We start from the raw sequence: 20,204 nt of genomic DNA on the forward strand, positions 1-20,204 counted from the left end.
CCTGGAGGCATAGGTGTCACGCCCAATGGCAAAGATGTTATGTGGCAATGGCATTACAAAGTCAACGAGCCGCAAGTAACCTCTGACCTTTCCTTATTTTTGCACACAAGTCCAGTCCCTTTTGCACTGGTAAACATTGGAGACAATTACTATAGATATTTTGCATATTCCCTAAAAAGGAAGGAAAAGAAAACCAAAACAGTTCTTCCTGTCAGCCAGACACAAGGCAAATGCTCTGTATATCTGTATCTCTGGTACCATCTCCCCAGCTCTTTTAAGTGTTTTTAAGCTGAGGTCCATCATACTAAGTTGGCTATCTGGAAAAGTCTAGTCTTCAGAGATGGGAGATGGTTGCTCCAGGAGCTCCACAGACTGACCCAGGATGGAGAAGGGGTTGAGACATTTGGAAATTCGTTCCACCAAAAGTGAAGAAACAAATAGCTTCTCTGAGAAAGACACTCAAAGGCAGAGATGCGGTAAATCATCAGGAAAGCACAAGAGCTGGAAAGGGGGCTTGTAGTCAACAATAGGAAAACAGACAGAAATGAGGTTGTTTGGCAATGAATGAAGCAGAAAGTTGGCAAGAAACTCAAAATGCCTGCAAAGGGGAAGTACTTTGCTCACTGGAACTTCATATGCTCTGCAGTCTTCTGGAATTTTTTTCTTAAAGAAAAACTTTTGCTTTTCCAACATTGTAAATTCTAAGCCTCTTCAAAGCAACGCGTGGTGTTTTCTTAACTGGTTCTTGGACAACTTCAGTTTTTCTAAAATTCCCAAGAGATGTCTCTTCTGTTATTTTACAGCTGCCTTGCATCACTACAAAAATAAACTCAGGAATTATATTTGAGTGAAGAAAAAAACTCTGACACAAACACAGACTTTGATTTTAGGATTCAGAGTGGGTGAAAGCCTGATGAAATGGAGCTCTCTCATTCACCCAGTTCAATTTATCCATAGGCCAATTATGAGTAAAATATAGTCCCAGTTGTGTGCAAACTAGAAATAGGACAAATATTTCCCATTTTCATTTGTTTCCTGTGTCTCAAAATTCCTCTCTGCTTGCCCACTTTGTGTTTTTAAGGATCTAACTTCTAAAGAATATCCAATAAGGGGTTGGCCTAAGACCAGACCAGTAGGCACTTTGCTGGGCTCTGAAACCAACCTCCTCTTTTTGTGATAATGACCTTTTTTTTTATTCCCCTAAAGAAGGACTTTTTGTTTACATTACCTGGGTGTTTAGCAACATACAGTCACTTACTGTATCTTTAAATTAAACAAAATGCAGCACAGGGCAATTGTGAGGGCCTAAGAAAAGGCTGTTGGCAGGAAGAGCCCTGGGTTTTGGCGGCAGACAGACTTTATTTCAATTCCATTTTTGTTGTTTTACTGCTTTTCAGGTTTTTCTTTCTTTCTTTGGCATTATAATTACACTTCTTAGATTGCTTAGTGCCATCGTAGGCATTCCACGAAGACCAGTCCCTGTATTCCATCCTCCTACACACTTGTCTTCCGGGCATCACACTGGATAGTTGGGGTATCAAGTTTGACCCACACAACACAATGACCTAACTCAAGCTAATTATCCTAAACTCCCCATCCTATCCCTTTCTCCAAATAGGATCTCACTATGAGCTTTATCTTTTTTTTAGTAGAAAAAATAAACATACAGCTTTATTAAATAGTCTAAATTAGAATATAATCTAATAAAGATGCTAATCAAAGTTACTCGTTGAAAAACAATGGTTTCTTTTAAGTGACCATTATGCATAATTCCAGCTTCTTGTTGATAGACACTGCCATTTTATTTGTAAGTAACTAACTGACTAGTTGATAAAGCTGGAACCTAAAAAGTTTTCCTGGCTCCCTTTGTCAGTTCTTTGTCTAGCTAATTCCTTCTCATTTCCAGCTCTTCCCAGACAACCAAGATATCTCACTGCTCCTTGCTGTTTTCTTTCTTTTTAAAACAAAACAAAACAAAAAAAAAAGATTTCTCTTCCTAATAGGCTGGAAGATCTGAGAAAACTAATTACAGGCATCCCTGGGATGTCACAAGAGCATATTCTACATGAGGAAGAAAATGCACTTCCTTGTGACTGGTGACCTCTGGCACCAGTATACTCCGAAAGAATTACTCTCAAGTCAGCTTACTGACAGAGTCTCATCCTCTCAAAGCTGTACAGAGCCATCATAGATGTCAATATAGGGAGAGGAAGTTCTCCTTTCCTTTGCTATCTTGCTGAATCTAATTTAGTTTCTCTGTGTTCTGAGAGATACTATGTGACATTTCTGCTAAAGACTCATTATGAATTCTGCATGCTTTACATTTTTTTTGTTTTAAAGAAGGTTCAGGTATTATCAAAATTCACCTGGGAGGTCTCTCTCTAGTCTTAGGGGACAGATAAATGATTTTTACTTGACATATGCAACTTTTCGACTACTGAAATATAGAAGCTTCAGCATACATTTTGCTTTCTCAAGATTTTTTTTTTAAGAATAAAACAAGTAATGATGAAAATAAATAATGTGCTATTATTTAGACTTGTCTATTTATAATGTAATGTTTTGAAAGCAGTTGAAAACACAAATATAAAAACTTAATGTCTTTTTCTTATCATGACTAGGGAGAAAATTATCAGAAGACTCAAAATACAACATAAATCTGTCATAATTTACAAAATTAAGTCACACCTTGTTTCCTTCCTCAAATATTTTGACTCTAAAAGTATAAATTATAGATATGCTCCTTCTTCTACAGGGGGATTTTATTTTATTTGTTTATTTATTTATTGCTTTTTGGGGTCACACCTGGTGATGCACAGGGTTTACTCCTGGCTCATGCACTCAGGAATTACTCCTGGCGGTGCTCATGAAACCATATGGGATGCTGGGAATCGAACCCGGGTCGGCTACGTGCAAGGCAAACGCCCTACCCACTGTACTATCACTTCAGTCCCAGGATTTCATTTTAAACTGCTCTTTAACACAAGAGTTTCATTCACAACCCCAGGGCATTAGTGAGTGACTTCCTTACAGATGATACCATCTTGGATTTATTCACAGGAAGCAATCCTCTTGACTAGCTCAGATGATTATTTTTAAGGTTTAAGAATTTTTCCCCCCCAAATTTTTGTGAGATAGAGTAGGAAAAATAATGTCAGTTTGCTGATAGGAAAGTTAAGGCTTTCAACTTTGTCGAAGGTCAAATAGAAAGTCACTGGCAGAGCTAGGAACTTGAATTGCACCATCCTCATTAGTGTTAATGGACTTTAATAACTTTCTGTATTCCTATTAAGAGCATATAGTCTTAAATGCATTCACAATGATAATTTTTTTATTACTGCCTCCCAATATGAAGATGTTACAGGGTTCAATTTCTTAACCTAATTAGTGACATCCCCTTCATTTCAACTGCTTGGATCTCAACATTGGAACCTTAAGTCTATTTTGGGAGCCGAATGCATACATCTGGTCCTCAATGCGTATGATACAAAAGTACATTATATCCCAAGTTATTTGTGGCTCTAACAATATTTAGTAACTTTCCTTTCTCAGCAGCTTAAAAATTCATGAAAAACAAATTTATGCAAATCCATGTTTGTGATTTGGCTGTGGTCAGCCTCAGGAAACAGAATCCCATATTACTGCCATGTAGGATGTAATTTAAGCCTGAGGTTTTACGAGAGTAATGCAACATGCACAGCACCATTTTTCATGATATATAAAAGTGCAGCTGGGATATGGAAAGAATGCACAAGGCAAATCCCAATAAACATCATGCATAATTTACAGCAAATCAGTATATGTCTAATCATAGTAAGGTACACAATTTTCATGCAATCCCTTTTTTTTCCATTCTAATTTGATAACTTGTAGTCTGAACCACTCAGCTAACAATCTGGATGGTTCCTGCACCAGCCATGCAGGGGAACTTATGGGAAAGGCTGCCTAAGGATCATCTTGATTCAATACAATATGATCATGAACATGGCATTTATTAAAAAATAAATGGTAACGTGAAAAAATGAGTCTGGCATAATATTGCAACAAAGAGCAAATAAAAATGGAATGCATTCTGACTACAAGTATGCAAAATACTCAAATTATGCTTGTGACAATGCAAAAATGAAATGAAGACAAAACATGAAATGAAGAGTCCTTGGGATCCTGGGTAGTGCATTTATCTGGTTCAACATTTCTGAGAAAGGCTCTGCATACTCAGAAGCACAGCAGCAAGTAAGAAGGGACCCCAAGGGAGATAGCCATTTAGCATGCCCCAGTCCAGATCAGGGGGGAAAGCCGAAGTGCCACTTTGGGGCGGACACCAGGGTCACGAGGAGCTTGAAAGGGCAGAGTCATGCTCAGGAAAGTCGAAGCAGTAACTGCCTATCAATTTCCAGACCACTTTTCTAGATGGACACGCAGGGGAACTGCCATCAACTTGGGATAAACCAGCTCAACCGAACTGTTCAGCGGAGACTCATGCCTGAGAAGAAAGGTCAGCCCCTGGAGGGCAGCTGTTAAGAGTGACATTTTCAGAACACAGCAATCTATCCTCCGACAGAAAGCTGCTCAACAATTGCTGAAGTGACAGACTTCCGTGTTCTGTACCAGGAATGGAATTTTTCCAATGCAGTAAACACAGAGGTAATGCTAGCCACATAGGAAGGTTTCACCTTATCAGGAGAAGCATCTCAGAGCACATGGAGGGATCCCAAAGCAACTGTACTAACGCCTATGCAATTGGTACCTTTATAGCTCACCTTACAAGGCTGTTCAGTCATCTGGTCCTGCTATTTAGTAACAAGCAGTGTCCCAAGAGCCTCAGAGGTGGGCCTTTATCCAAAGCTGGAGGAGCTACCCTTATTGAAGGATATTTTTGGTTTATGCCTATGCGTTGGGCTGGAGCGATAGCACAGTGGGTAGGGCATTTTCCTTGCATGCGGCTGACCCGGGTTTGATTCCTCCGCCCCTCTCGGAGAGCCCGGAAAACTACCAAGAGTATCCCGCCCTCATGGCAGAGCCTGGCAAGCTCCCTGTGACGTATCAATATGCCAACAACAGTAAGAAGTCTCACAATGGAGACATTACTGGGGCCCGTTCAAGCAAATGGATGAACAATGGGAAGACAGTGTGGTGCTACAGTGCCTATACCTTCACACATTCTCCCAAATGCTTGTGTGTGCTCGCACATGCACACGCACACGTCCCCCCCCCCCACATACACACACATAAATGAATTTTTTTTGGGAGAATATATTTCTTTTCCAATCCACCTATCAACTTTACTTATGCTTTTCTTTAACATATCTCTCTTTCCTTTACAAATGAAACGAAGTTCTCAGATATCACTGTTCATCATTTTTCCAAGTGCAGTCAAGACAGTACTTCTTCGTAAGTTAGGGAGGACAGTGAAGGAGTGCCACTTCTTCTGCAGCAGCACGACTCCTGCACTCAGTGCTCCAAGGTCTTGGTGCACTGGATGTGTGCACAGCTCACCTCCCCAGGGCAGTGGATACAGCAGCCCCCTCCTTGGTAAAGACTGTGAAATGGATCTGCTAGTTCCTATGCCAGGACTTTGCCGGGAGTATTAGAGTTCATAGAATTGTGTACATGTGTTGGGAGCAGGGGTTAACATAAACTAACTGCTAAGTGTGCTAAGTGTGTTGTTAGTATTAGTCTGTTACTAAAAGCGGTTTAAGAATATAAAAGCTTGAGTGAAAAATGAGGTCACTAAGCTTTACCTCTTGGTCTCCACTATACAGGACTGATTAATATGTACATTTGCTTTATTTATTTTTAGTGAAGAAAAATAGTCTTAACTGAAAGAAATTTACTTAGAGAAATGTGAGCAGAGATAAAGAGAGAGAGAGAGAGAGATACATGTTCAAGAGAGAACACAGGCTTTTCCAGAGTAGAAAAGCCAGTATAGGTTCACTTTAATGAATGATACTGGAAGGAAATAGTTGCACAGTTAGTGACATTCAGATAATTTACTGATAGCTCATAACTTGTCTTTGTTTTTATTTGGGAACCACACTTACCAGTGCTCAGAGCTCACTCCTGGCTATGCTCAGGGCTCACTCTCAGGGCTCTGGGAATCATATGTGGTGCTGGTGATCAAACTAGGGTCAGCTGCATGCAAGGTAAGTGCCTAGCCTGCTGTGCTATCTATCTCTCTGCCTCCCCAAATAATTTTAAGTTATTTTAAAGTGGTGAGAAAAGACAACATAATTGTGTTCACACCGTTTATCTCAGAGCTCAGTTTTAAACATATGATGCCTTGTTTAGTCATCTCTGTGTCTGAGCCCTGGAAGTGTGATGCTGCCAACATCCCCAACCAGCACTCGGCTCTCCTCCCACTGTGCCCTCGGCTTACTGCACAGGAAGCAGATATGGGAACAGGCCACAACCAAAGCCAAATTTTTTTTTACAGAATGACAAAAAGCATAAACATACTAAGTATAGTTTAAGTATAGTTATACATTTCTCTTCACAACCCGGTCCCAAAAAGACAAAACTGCTTCGTATGGGATTTCTATAAACAACAAGCACTTAGATTTTTCTGCTTCTTCTTTTCAGGAACAAACTCCATTCCCATCCCCCCTCTCATCCTTTTTTTATTTTCCTCCTCATTTATAGGCTATAGGAAGTTGGCTCATGTAAAGAGCCAAGGAGCTCTCTCTCTCTCTCTCTTCTCTCTCTCTCTCTCTCTCTCTCTCTCTCTCTCTGTCTCTCTCTGTCTCTCTCTCTCCTCTCTCCTAGCATTTGGCCCTCAGCAGGGGAAAACTTACTAAAAGCGGTTTAAGAATATAAAAACTTGAGTGAAAAATGAGAACCAGGAGGAATTCCCTTCCCTCCCATCTATACCCTTCACTCCCAGGGGGTATGTCCAGGGAACACACACACACACACACACACACACACACACACACACACACACACCACTCATCACACACCACTCATACATATGCATGTACCTATACAAGGCAAACACAAAGACAAAAAGGAAAGAAGACCATCATATCATGGACCAGATGTGCTTACAGAGGGGAGCATGAAGTGAAGGCTGTGCTGAATGGGCACATCAAGGTACCAAGGGGCTGCAAATGTGAGTCTGCATTTTATGTGGGTGATGGTGCGATGCATCTGTTCTATCTACATGTTAGGTGCCCACCACCTGTGGACTGGCACTAAGCTAAGCAGTGTTGGATCCACAGGGCTTATATGACTATGGCAGTTCATAAAGGTCCATGTCCCAAGGGTATGACATGATTTTTTAAAATTTATTGTTTTTGTTTGGCGACAGCTGACAGTGCTCAAGGGTTACTCCTGGATCTATGCTCAGGGATGACTCCTGGCAGGGTTTGGAACTATGTGGGGTGCCAGAGATGAAATCCAGATCAGCCATGTGGTATATTCCTTGCTCACTCCAAATTTAAAATCACTCCAAATTTTAAATCAACTTTCAGGGAGTTTGGTTGGAAGAGGAGATTGCTCATTTATTTTGTATAAACCAAATTTGTTCCTTTCTTTAAAGGCAAAATTTCCAAGGTTTTCCATTTTAATTAAAAAATTTAACAACAACCAACCCTATTTCTGAATGTCAGTTTTTATCTTGTGCCAAACAATTTGATTTAAAAACATTCATTGATTGGTATGCCATCATTCACTGGTTTTCAGAAACTCCTGTAGTTCACAAAAATTTATGTGTTAATTTGGGGCAGGACATTGAAAGTTTAAAGATTTCTATCTTTATAGGAAGTGATAATTGAACAACCTTTGGTGGAAGAAAACCACTTTCATGCTTAGTGTTTTCCTACAAGAACTCATTGATAATTCATGAATTATACAAATGAGGTAATTTGTTTTAAAAAGTGATGAATGAATGTTGTTTTTCTACTCAGAACATCCAGCACAAAGACTAGATGGTACATTCTCTCACCATTTTGTAAAAAATAAATCACTTATTCATATATTTCACGAATGAGATCATTTGGCCAAAAAATACTATGATGAGAAATAAATAATGATTGTGCTGAGTGATTAAGTTGTATATACATGTGATTTTTCTAGATCACAAGACAGGAAGGAAGTTGTCTTCATTCTGATGGGAGGTATACCATGTAAAAAATTAATGACTGAAATAAAAATGACAGAATTATTGTTTTTTAAAAGTGAAATGGAAGGAAGCAATGAAGCATTAAAAATAAAAAGATTTGCGAGAACTGCCTTTCTGTCAAAGCTTATATATGCAGTGTCAGGATAAAAGACACATGCCAGAGGTGGAGATCAGAGAGCAGGGCTGGATGGGAGCAAAGACAGACTGCAATGCAAGGGACAGAAGTCAAAGCGCCAGCTTAGAAATGACAAGGGCAGGGCAAGGACAGAGGACAGGCGGGGAGGTCTCAGGTCAGCAAAGCAGAGACAGAAGGGAAGTTTGCTCTCCAAACAAAGTATTTAAAGAAGAAAATGTTCTGCCTGATTTACTACTTTGTCATTTTTACTTAGCAGCTTTGGCATTGTAACATAAATCATTTTAATATGGATATTTCTATCTCAAACTGGTGTTTACAATCATGACAACTGATTCTGATCCAATCAGTGAGTTCACTCAACAGAAAGAGCAGCAGCCCCAGAGTTAGATGGTCTTGGAAGCGTTGTGCTGAACAGTGCACACAGTAGGGCGTTTGCCTTGCACGCGGCTGACCCAGGTTCAGTTCCTCTGTCCCTCTCGAAGACAAGCTACTGAGAGTATCCCACCTGCCTGGCAGAGCCTGGCAAAATCCCCATGGCGTATTCAATATGCCATAGACAGTAACAACAAGTCTCACAATGGAGATGTTACTGGTGCCCACTTGAGCAAATCGATGAACTACGGGAGGACAGTGGTACAGAGAGAAGATAAACTGATCCAAGTGGAGAAGGCTTGAGAGATGAGCTGCAGGAAAACAGAGGGCTTCAACAGAGGGAATGCTTGGATGATCTCACTAAGGTTATTGAAAGAGATTTCAATTCCCCTTTTAAAATCTTTTATATCTATAGTCTGATATAAACTGACAAGTTGCCACAAATTTTGGTGAGGGGTTTTGAGAACTTCTGTATGAAGAACTATGAAGTATCTAATATAAAAATTCTTTTATACAGATCTATCAGACAAATGGAAAGATTCAGCTATGCTCTTGAAAAAGATACTTCTCTCAAGTGATTTTTCTGGCTTGATTGGTATGCTTAGCTTACCACCACGAGGGAGCTTAGAAGAAATGATATGAAAAAGCTTAATTTAGGAAGGTCTTTATAGAGGTAGATGAATGAATCTGACTAGAGACTGCAGAGCCAAATTCTAATATCTCCTGTGATATAAAATATCTTAGTGACACTGTCAGGCTACTTCACTACTCTGAGACTTGCTTAATTTATTGTGGCTGAATTAGTACCGATATTATTAGTCTGCTTAGCAAGAACACCCTTTCATCAAATACAGTTTGTTTGCACACCCTGATTTGTTCTTCAAGAGGTGGCATCACTTACATAGACAACACCTCTCTGCACCACCAAACACACACACACACACACACACACACCCCTATAAAAATAGCTTAGATTGAATTCCATGGAGCACAATTTTAAACCAACAGATTAGATGATTCTTTTCAACTCTAATTTCTACAGATTCATATTATTCAGAGAAACCTATTAAAAAGAACAACTGAAACACCCATCAGTCTCACCTCCCTCAAACACTGGACGCACAACAAACATTCCACAGTGAATGTTGTATGGCAATTGTCTGAGTCTACCTTTATGTCTTACTGTCCATGACTGTTATTTTCCCATTGCACATCACTTTTATCCTCAGAGTGTCAGCTCCTGTCATTTCAACTTTGCATTTATTTTATCTGGGACCAAACATGTTAGCACATTCTCCATTAGATTAAAAGGAAAACTGTTGGTTATTTGAAACTTACTTAACATCTATATGTCTAATGTGAAAGTCCACCTCTTTGATGCCTCACATAATGACTAGAGACTGTACATTAATACCTTGATGATATGAAATGTAATGGCATTTCAGCTATTTGTTGAGCTGAATGTAGAACCTCACAGTCTCTTGATGATTATACTTTTTTACCTGAGTTCTAAGACTTGCATCACTGTTGGGGAAATTGTATAAGATGGACTGAGGGGGAGAAGCAAGAGCTGCTTCTCAACAATGCTGTTGTCTTGCAAATCATAATGCCCCAAAGTAGAGAGAAGGTATGGGGAATCATGTCTGCCCTGGAGGCAGGGGGAGGGTTGGAAGGGGGGGTATACCGGAGATATTGATGGTGGGTAATGTGCACTTATTGAGGGATGGGTATTTGATCATTGTGTGATTGTAACCCAAACATAAAAGCTTGTAACTATGTCACGGTGATTCAATAAAATTTAAATTAAAAAACAAAACAAAACAAAACAAAAAAAAACAATGCCGTATCTAGGTCACTCGGGAAGAGGTTACACTGGCAAGAATATAGGGTAAAAATACCAACATTCTTCTTATTCAAGTCTTTGTTTCTTGGGTCATATCTGGCAGTGCTCAGGACTTACTCCTGGCTCTGTTGTTAGCTTCGGGAACCATGTTGGGTGCTAGAGACTGAACCTGGGTCAGACGCATGCAAGGTAAGTGCCATATCCACTGTACTGTCTCTTTTGCCCCAATACTTGTTGTTTAGAAGTATTGCTCAAATCATTTTTACCAAATAAGTATATTTTACATTTTATAGAAACTGGTTCCCCTTTAAGGTATTTGAACTTCCCCTTTAAGGGGCTTACGGTCATCTGATAATTATATCTTAACATCCATTATTTAAGCCAAAACAACAACTAGGTTATGTTAGGTTTCAAGGGGTTTGGTATAAAAAGGGGAAAAGCTAAAGGGGAGGGAAGATGACAAGCATTTTATTCTTCTTTAAACTTATAATCTCATGAGTATAAAATAGGTCACGATATGAAGTCCCAAGTCCAAATCAAGATTCTGACTATTTTGTTTGAGTATACATTACTTTAAAGTTTTCTAACTGATGACAAACAATTAAAATAAGCAATTTAATGGTTTGTCTTGAAAAATTAGTGTAGGTGGTCACACTGGACATATTCCTAACTGCAGAGCATTTGGCTATTACCAGCAGATGCTGTTCCCTCACTGTGACATTAGCCACTGTCATTCTCATGGCCTATATTTTCCCAAACACACTCTCTCCTCATTTCTTTCTGTGACTGACCCAAGGAGACATTTATCTTTATAACCTCAGAACAGAATTCACAGTTTAGAATTATTATACTGCTATCCTGAAGAAACCCAAGGGAATCCCATAGGCAATAAATCTGAGGGATTTTTCATCTATTCCTCTATCCACCTATTTTAGGACCTGCCATTTATGAAGCATCTTCTACATGCCATGCGCCTGATTAAGCATTTATGCACAGGAATGCATTTAATCTTCCCTTAATTTTAATCTTAACATTAATCTTTAATGTTTTATGAAGTGGACAGTATTTTACTCACTTTGCAGCAGAGCAGCCTGATGTTCAGAGAGGCTTGTAAGTTTTCTCAAGGTAATACAGCAGTTACCATGCATTCATTCATATTCCCCGCTCTTCTTCTTTTTTTTTTTTTTTGGTTTGGTTGCTTTTGGGGTCATACCAGGCTGTGCTCAGGGCTCATTCCTGGCTCTGTGATCAGGAATTAATCCTGGTGCTGCTCAAGGGACCATAAGTGGTGCTGGCGATACAACTTGGGTTGGCGATATGCAAGGCAAGCACTTATTCGCTGAGCTATCTTTTCAGTCCCCAGAGGCTCTGCTCTTAACCACATTGCAGCATTGTTGTTATAGTCACAATGCCCATATGTGTGCAGCGATAGAGAAGCCAGCACCACTGAAAATGCACTAGAGAATCTAAAGTGCCCCACAGGAGTCATGCAGCCTCCTCAATAGTAAAGCAGTGGGGACAAGCAAAGTGAAAATGTGATGCAACGGCAGTTTCTAACACACTATTCAGGAAGCATAAGCTGGTGGTGGTGGGGGGAGTGCAGGAGACAGAATTGCCATGGACTTTGGACTTGGGTTAGGACCATACACAAGGCTCTGCAAAGGGTTATCCCTGTTTGTACCTCACGACAGACAAATGGTCTTACTCATTTTACCAATGAAGAATGAGAAACTCAGAGAACCTTAGCTGCTCACTCTGAAGTTTCCTGCTTGGTAAGGGGTAAGCCAAGCCTGGACATGTGGACCATGAGCTCTTACTTCCAGTCTCCCTTGCATACATCTGTGTCACTCTACAAAGGGTATCCCTTCGAAAGTTTTTTATTCCTTCAGATTGCAGCAATCTCAAAGAAGACAATGAAATTATAATTTAGGTCTGCCTATTATTTTTTTCTAGAGCCAGAGCTGGTACTTGAAAGGATTGGTATCTAAATTGAAATACATGGAATCAGACAAGCAAAAAATATATTCATCGTTATGGGCTTACTACTGTGATCTACCCAGCACAATCACCGGTAACTCAGAACAAATATTACTTGACACAAATAAGGAATATTTAGAAATGTAACACAAGGTGTCATGCCTTTATTGCAGTGAGTTTTCTATTTAACCTAGTGGAAAACTTCCCCCTTCTTTGTGGACTACTTTTTGGTGATACACATCTTTGTGGACGAGATGACAGAGTGAATCTTTGTTTACTTCAATGCTGATTTTAGATAGACAGCAAATTTTAATCACCTCAATCTTTCTCATCACAAATAATATAGCTTATTTTCTCATTTAATGTTTTTCTATCAATCATTTCTGAAGAAATATTCCTATTTGCTAATTTGGACCGTGGGGTGGTGTTAGGAATTCAAAATTCATGATTCTCCTGGCTTTAAATTTAGTAATACTGAAGCATTAACCCAATGTATATGGAAATATAAGGCTTATATTATATATAAGTAGAAAATAAATGAGAGGATGGTGGGGTTCCAACAACAAGAGATACCAGACCCCTTTTTCTGCATTGTGAGGGTACTATGAGAAGGCAGTCAGTCAAGAGATTGTTTGTTTTGTTTGGGCCACATCTGACTGTGTTCAGGACATATGCCTTTTTCTGTACTTGGGGATCACTCCTGGCATGTCTTGAGGACCATATGGGGTGCCAGGGATCAAACCTGGGTCAGCTCTGTGCAAGGCAAGTGCTGTACCCACTATACTGTCTCTCAGTCCCCCTCAGAGAGCTCTGACAAGCAATATACTAAACAAGCATTTTGATCTTGGAATTTCTAACCTCCTAACTGCAGGAATAAATGTTTTCCTAAAAAGGCAGACTGTTTATGGTATTACATTTATAGCAGGACAAACCAACTAAGAGGTTGATGATTAGCTAATTAAAATGATATAATTGACAGTTTATAAAGCATTTTTATATCTTTTATTTCAGAGAAATGCTAAGAGATGAGAAATGCAGAGTATTTTCTTACAGCTAAGCCATTCCAAATAAGGAAATAGGGTAATAGCTCAGTGAGAGTCAAGATCTCAAGACTACCACTAAAAATTCATAGACTCTAATCCTGGGTCTATAAGGGCCCCTTTGGTTATAAGTGGCTTTGGTGTTCTTATTTTCAGTATGATCATGTTGGATAGCTATGGATTTTAGGTTTTGATTTTTAGCTAATTCCCACCTGAATGTCAAAGTTATGCCAAGTCATATGTAGATGTAATTCTCCATCTACATATGACCCATGTCTTGCTGTGACCCCTGTCTTGCTGTGGAAATTGAGGAAAAAATAGCAACAGGATTTTGGTTCCACTCCAGAACTAGAGAAACAGAAACTCAGGCCTAGAGCCCAGCAATCTAGTCTAACAACTTCCAGGGAATTGCATGGCCATTTTACCATTAGAATCACTACTCCCAGGGGCACGTGAGTTTCCCTACCCACCCCAACAGAGCCCCAGCAGCTGAACACTTCCAGAATCCAACCTTTGCCATGCTCTTGGCTGCTCTCCAAAGGTTAGGATGAGCCTCAACCATGAGATAACCTGCAGAAAAATCCCAGGTATGTGGGACCTGTGACTGAAATCTCTGATTTCAGAGCAGGAACGGGTCTCCTCCTCTTGCTTAGAGCAGGAATGGGTCTCCTCCTCTCATCTCCCAAGTTTACCAGTAGCCTAGCAGTCACACCCACAAACTGCCCCTGGTGCCATATAATCTTCTCAACAGCCTCACCCATGAGTGGATCTGCTGTATAATTGTATTCTAAATTTTAGAATTTCTGGAATGTGTGGCCGCATTTGAGGCTGCGTGACCTCTTATATTCTATACCACTGATGCACCAAGAGTAACACACAACATTTCATGGGGGTTAACTAAGATGTTAATAATCTTTTATACAAGGGCTTAATGGCTCCAGGATGAAATACAACAATATCCACACACTTTCCTCTAGAGGAAACATTATTGGACCATTGTTAACAGATTATTCAAAATGACCCATACAAAATTAAATGTTTCAATGCTTTGGGGGCATAGTTTGGGATTTGGGGTGGAAACATTCAAAATACGGAAATATGGTAGTGGGAAGGGGCAATGGTTGAGCTTTCAGTGTTTCAATATTAAATGTAATAAATTATTGTGAACAACTTTATAAAAATAAAATATTTTTTTTGGGTCATACCCAGCGATGCTCAGGGGTTACTCCTGGCTCTGCACTCAGGAATTACTTCTGGCGGTGCTTGGGGAAACCACATGGGATGCTAGGAATTGAACCCAGGTCGGCTGCATGCAAGGCAAGAGCCCTACCCACAGTGCTATCGCTCCAGCCCAAAATAAAATTTATTAAAATAAAAAATAAACAAAATAGATTTAAAAAAAGAATCATTACTCCTATCCCTTATATTGATTTCCTGGTAGCTGGTTGCCATTTTGCACTTACCCACCTTCTTATGCTGAGCATACATCCGTGTCCTATAGGCACCCAACTTCATGATGTAATATCAAAGCTGTTTTTGAAATGCTTGAAAAGGTAATTATATCCTTCATATAATTATAATATGTAATAATTTGGTGTTGATCTTTGCTATCTTCAGGTCTATTTGCAATTTTAAACATTTTAGAAAAATCTTTGGATCTAGCATATCGTTACCCTTAAATTAACTCTAAGAAAAAATACAATTTAAAATAGAACAAAGTTTGGGACTGGAGAGATAGAAGAACTGATGCAAGTTCAATCCCCTGAATCCCTCATGGCCCCTGATCACCCCATCAGGACTGATCTCTGAACACAGAGCCAGGAGTAAGCCCTGAGCATTGTCAGGTGTATCCCACCCTCCTCCCCAAAAGAACAAATTTATTATTAATCTAAAACTGTTAATGTTTGTAATCCATTATTCAAGGTACATGATCATCAACTACTTCTTTCATATCTATGAAATCTCCATAAATTCAAAAGGAACTTCATGTGTATGTGAAAATTATTCTGCAGAAGACTCACTCTGCTCCAAGCAAGGAAGAATATTTCAACAAATAATTAAAACTGCTCAAATATGTATTAAAATTTCTATTTTAATATTTATACTAGAAAGTCAAATATATAATTCATGATATATATTTACTATAAGTCTACATAGTGCTATTATATAACATCTATAATAATATATGTTTATGCCAAATATCTGGGTTCAAAGGCATTCAAATTTTAGTTCAAGTTTTTTCTTTGATCACTTTCCTATGTTTGCAATTAAAAAACCTCCAGGGATTCTTGTTCTAAAATATGCACTTCAATGCCAATATTGACATTTATATCTAAAGATTATAATTAAATACATACACACTATACATGCATAATTATATCTCAATGAGCACCTCTTACTATTGGATATTAACAACAATCCATCCAATCTCTGGAAATGTAATTATATAAATCTCAAAGAACTCTTGCCAATTTTCAGAAAGAGAAGAGCAAAATATTACAAGTTAACAATTACATGTTGAGGCCAGAACAATAGTACAGTGGGCAGGGTACTTGCCTTGCGCATGGCTGACCCAAGTTCTATCCCTGGCTTTCTACCCAAGTTCTCAAACCCCACCAGAAGTGATCCCTGAGCACTGATGGATCTGGCCCACTTCCAAAAGAAAAGAAAGACTAAAACCTTATATATTTTCAAAGTTTCCTTTTTTTCTCAGGATGGAGTGATAGCACAGCGGTAAGGCGTTTGCCTTGTGTGCAGCCAGCCCGGCCGAGCCGGGTTCAATTCCTCCGCCACTCTCGGAGAGCCCGGAAAGCGACTGAAAGTATCTCGCCTGCACGGCAAAGCCTGGCAAGTTACCCGTGACGTATTCGATATGCCAAACACAGTAACAAGAACTCTCAAAATAGAAACGTTACTGGGCCCGCTGGAGCAAAATCGATGAACAACGGGAGGAGAGACAGTGACAGTGACTTTTTTCTCATGTAGCAAGAACACAGCAATCACCTTTTACTCCCTTACCCGTGGGTAGCCAAGAAGAACCAAATTCACATACCCTATGCTGTTTCTGTTATAATTTGCTTATATCAACAAAATTGAGAACATTATGTGGAAGTACAAGGTTTGCAAATCACATGACTGATAAAACAGTATGTAGCTTACACAGCATTTGTATAGCTCCAGCTTCAGAATAACATTTAATAAGGTGAATAGACTTCTGCCCATCATAGCACTCCAACTCTCTTATTATGTTCGTTAGATTTTATTCTTGGCACCACTTATTTAAAAAGCTTTTTGCAATTATATGAGGATAGACTGTATGAATGCAAAATAAAGGTTCCTCCCCAAATAGCATGCAGTTATATGTATATTCAAGTATAAATACACATCTAGCATATAAATATAGCATATGTAAATATACGTGATCTATAGTATCTATAAGATAGCTTGATAGTAAACAAGTACTTTTTAATACTGAACACACGAACACATACAACTTTAATCACAAAGAATTTTTTTCAGAAGGTCATATTCTTTACCTTTTTATATTCTTAAGATAATTATACTGTTCTTTTAAAACATTTTTACTTTGAAATTTCAATGCCATTGTTTCAAATAAGGATTTACTTACAATATCAACCCCAAATCAATCTTCCCCGAAGGAAAGATGACCAACAGCAAACACCAAAGACAACTAGTATTTATAATTACTCATCTTTTGAACATGTTTTGACATGAATGACTCAGAAAATCTGGGTCACTGCCCACTGGTGCCACCTGGACAACGGCACCAGAGAAAATGTGCTAACTGCAGAGACAAACAATGACAGGGCAAATCGAATTCATTTTTATTTGATGTTGGCAAGGAAAGTGTTATTTTCTGATGAAGCAAGGAAGTGGTTCTTTCCTTTTATAGTCCTTATGAGTTAATAAAAAACATGCAGGCACAACAAAAAATTTGTGAAAGCTACTAGGAGAAAAAAGGACAATGATTCCCTTGGTTTTCCACTCTGATTTTTCTGTCTTCCAAATCCTCAAATTTTCTTAAAACAAAAGGAAGTTTGAATAAAAAAGAAAAAAGGAAAATAATTTGGGGGTGGAATTAAACTAAGGCTGGAATCAAATTAAAGGAGTACAAAAGTTAGCAAGCTTTCCTATAGGTAAAAATAATAAAATAACTTTCAATACAGGCATGTGCATCTCATAATATGATCAATCATAGTTGGTTAGTTCATCACTGGGGGCATTGTCCTCTACTCAGAATGCTATCTAATTGCTGTCTCTGATGGCCAGCTTTCATTTTTCCCCGAATTATTCAGAATAACCCCTTTAATACAATCACTACACAGCCAAAATCAAACGGCATGATTAGGAAATTAACAGAGTCCTTCTTATCTCTTGTATTTAGTTCCCTTTAAATGATTTTTCTACCTCTACCTGAGCTCATCCTGCAACCAGAATCAGTGCCACTTTTATAACTAAGTAGTTGTGCCATTATCTTGGCTTGTTGATCATTAACAAAGACGTTTCAGTCTGGTGCCAATTCCGTGGCATGTGCTGGATAACTTCCATTAACTGATATGTCATGTCATTATTTGTGGCCTATTAAACCGTTTTCATTTCACCTTATGGGCTCATTTAATATCCAAGCTAGATGTTTATCGAGTTACAGGCAGAATCAGATATTAGACATTTTCTGTATAATTTTAGAATGATTTCTGAATTTTCTGCAGACTAAATTGGACTATTTATATATGTAATATTAAATTTATTTTTATAATATTTATGTACATTAAATTAAGTTCCTATTTTATACTAAGGCAGTGTATCACATTTTAAAAATTATATATTTCAAAAACATTCTTTTTTCCAACTGAATTGTCATCATCGTTTGTGTTCATTTTTCAAGAAGGGCTCTTTTCCAAAAATTTGCTCTACTTGCTTTATTTTTCATAGTTTTTACATACAGAATATGCATGTTGCTAATCATACAGAATCATAAGAGGTATCATAAATGAAACCTTAGCCATTTTCAGAATGTATCTTATTATGCAAGCCATAGTTAAAAACTAACACAGACACCAATGCAGAGATGAATGCTCAAGGGCCTTCAGCTGTCAAAAGTCTACAGTGTGACAGTATAAAACGTATGTAAGCATTCACTTACCTGTTTCTGATCAACAATTATTTCGAGGTCTTCATCACTGCTTAGTTTTCCATATCCTTTTTCTTTACTTTTCTTGTGAAAGAATAATTTAAATGGTCATTTAGTTTCTTTCCATTAACAATGTTAATTTCCACTTAATACTTTTAAAGAAAATAGTCTTTACTTAGTCTTGTTCACTAGCCTAAATTCATTATTCTTTATGTAAGTTTCTCGTGGACAACAGTAAATGCTTTTTTAAAATCAGTACACAGATTAAATTATTCAATATTTCTGTTTAGTCTTTACATCCAAATTACACCTTAGTCCTTTTCTGAATATTGTTAAATTTTGTTTTCCAAGTCTGCATTTTCAGAGATATTCTTTAAATAAGAAAAACCTTCAAGAGTCCCAGAACATTCTTCTTAAAGATTAAAAATGCATTTAATAATTATTATACTATGTTTAAGAATTTAATGAGTAAAATTTTAATCCCTTATATGTTTTTAAGAAAAAGTAGCATAAAACTCAGGTATTTAATCTTATTTTAATTTTCTTTTAAATCAGACGAAAATAAGTATTCATACAAACAAACCAAATAATTTTTCAAAGATAAAATAATTTAAAAAATAAAGCTGTTTGAAAAGCCAGAAGAGTTCAGGCCATCCTTTATAATGACTTTACTGGTATTTTTGTCTCTTCAAACTTCCAATGTCCATTCTCCACATATCTCCCCATAGCAAAAATTATGACATTAGGAAAATACATAGATCATGGCAACCATTTTACTGCTATGCAACAGGAGAAGGATAGTATTTCTGAGTCTTTGAAAACTTTCCTCTAGGCTGGAGAGATAATACAGATGTAAGAAGCTTGCTTTCTATGTAGCTGACCGGAGCTCAGTTTCCAATACCACAATGGGTCCCCTGAACCCCACTAGGAGTGATCCTTGAGTGCAGAGGCAGGAGTAAGCCCTGAGCACAATCATGCGTGGCCTTCAAACAAACAAGCAACAACAACACAAGACTAAAACAAACAAAATAATCCCCAAATCAACTTTCTCCAAAAAACATATCAAAACGTGTTCTGATGGGAATATCACGAATGATGTTTTCATTTACATTTAAAATATATATATATATGTATCAGTAGAAGACCAGTAACAAAAGTAAAAGGACATAAGTTAGGACATAGCTATAGTTTGAGGTTATTATAAAAAAAAATTCATCTTTGCTTAAATTTTTAGCTATGTCAACCAAAATTAATATTTTAATCTTAATTTGGGGAATTAAGTTTTTGTTAGCATTTCCTATACCGTATTGTGATCCCAATTTCATTGGCCTTCAATGAAAATGACATAATTATTTTTACACGATCAACCACAGTTCTTGTTTCCAAACCCCACCCCTATAACACTTTAAACTGGACTCACTCATTTTCTCCCAGCAAATACACCTTCTACATTTTTTTCTGTAATAAAGAATCCTCAAGTATTAGGATACATAAATAAAATCTGAGTTCTCATTCATATATTAATGAATTTAACCACTTAGAACAGAGCAGATGGCCACCGTTTC

The 20,204-nt window shown here is 38.0% G+C and overlaps 1 protein-coding gene across 6 annotated transcripts in view; it reads right to left on the reverse strand.

The window, feature by feature from the left end:
• The window catches only part of PEX5L (peroxisomal biogenesis factor 5 like), a 260,007-nt gene that overhangs the window by 173,143 nt on the left and 66,660 nt on the right, over positions 1 to 20,204 (reverse strand). For 4 of the 6 annotated variants that reach the window (XM_056121783.1, XM_056121780.1, XM_056121779.1 and 1 more), the window contains one exon: positions 18,652 to 18,723. The exons of the other annotated variants lie outside the window; for them this stretch is intronic. Coding sequence is in view for 3 of the 4 variants with exons in the window: in XM_056121780.1 (XP_055977755.1) it covers positions 18,652 to 18,723 (72 nt within the window). In the remaining variant the exon portion in view is untranslated. The remainder of the gene's footprint in view (positions 1 to 18,651; positions 18,724 to 20,204) is intronic. 6 annotated transcript variants of the gene reach the window in all.

The sequence above is a fragment of the Sorex fumeus genome, unplaced genomic scaffold (assembly GCF_029834395.1).
Source record: "Sorex fumeus unplaced genomic scaffold, SorFum_2.1 ptg000044l, whole genome shotgun sequence".
In the NCBI taxonomy this organism is placed as follows: Eukaryota; Metazoa; Chordata; class Mammalia; order Eulipotyphla; family Soricidae; genus Sorex; species Sorex fumeus.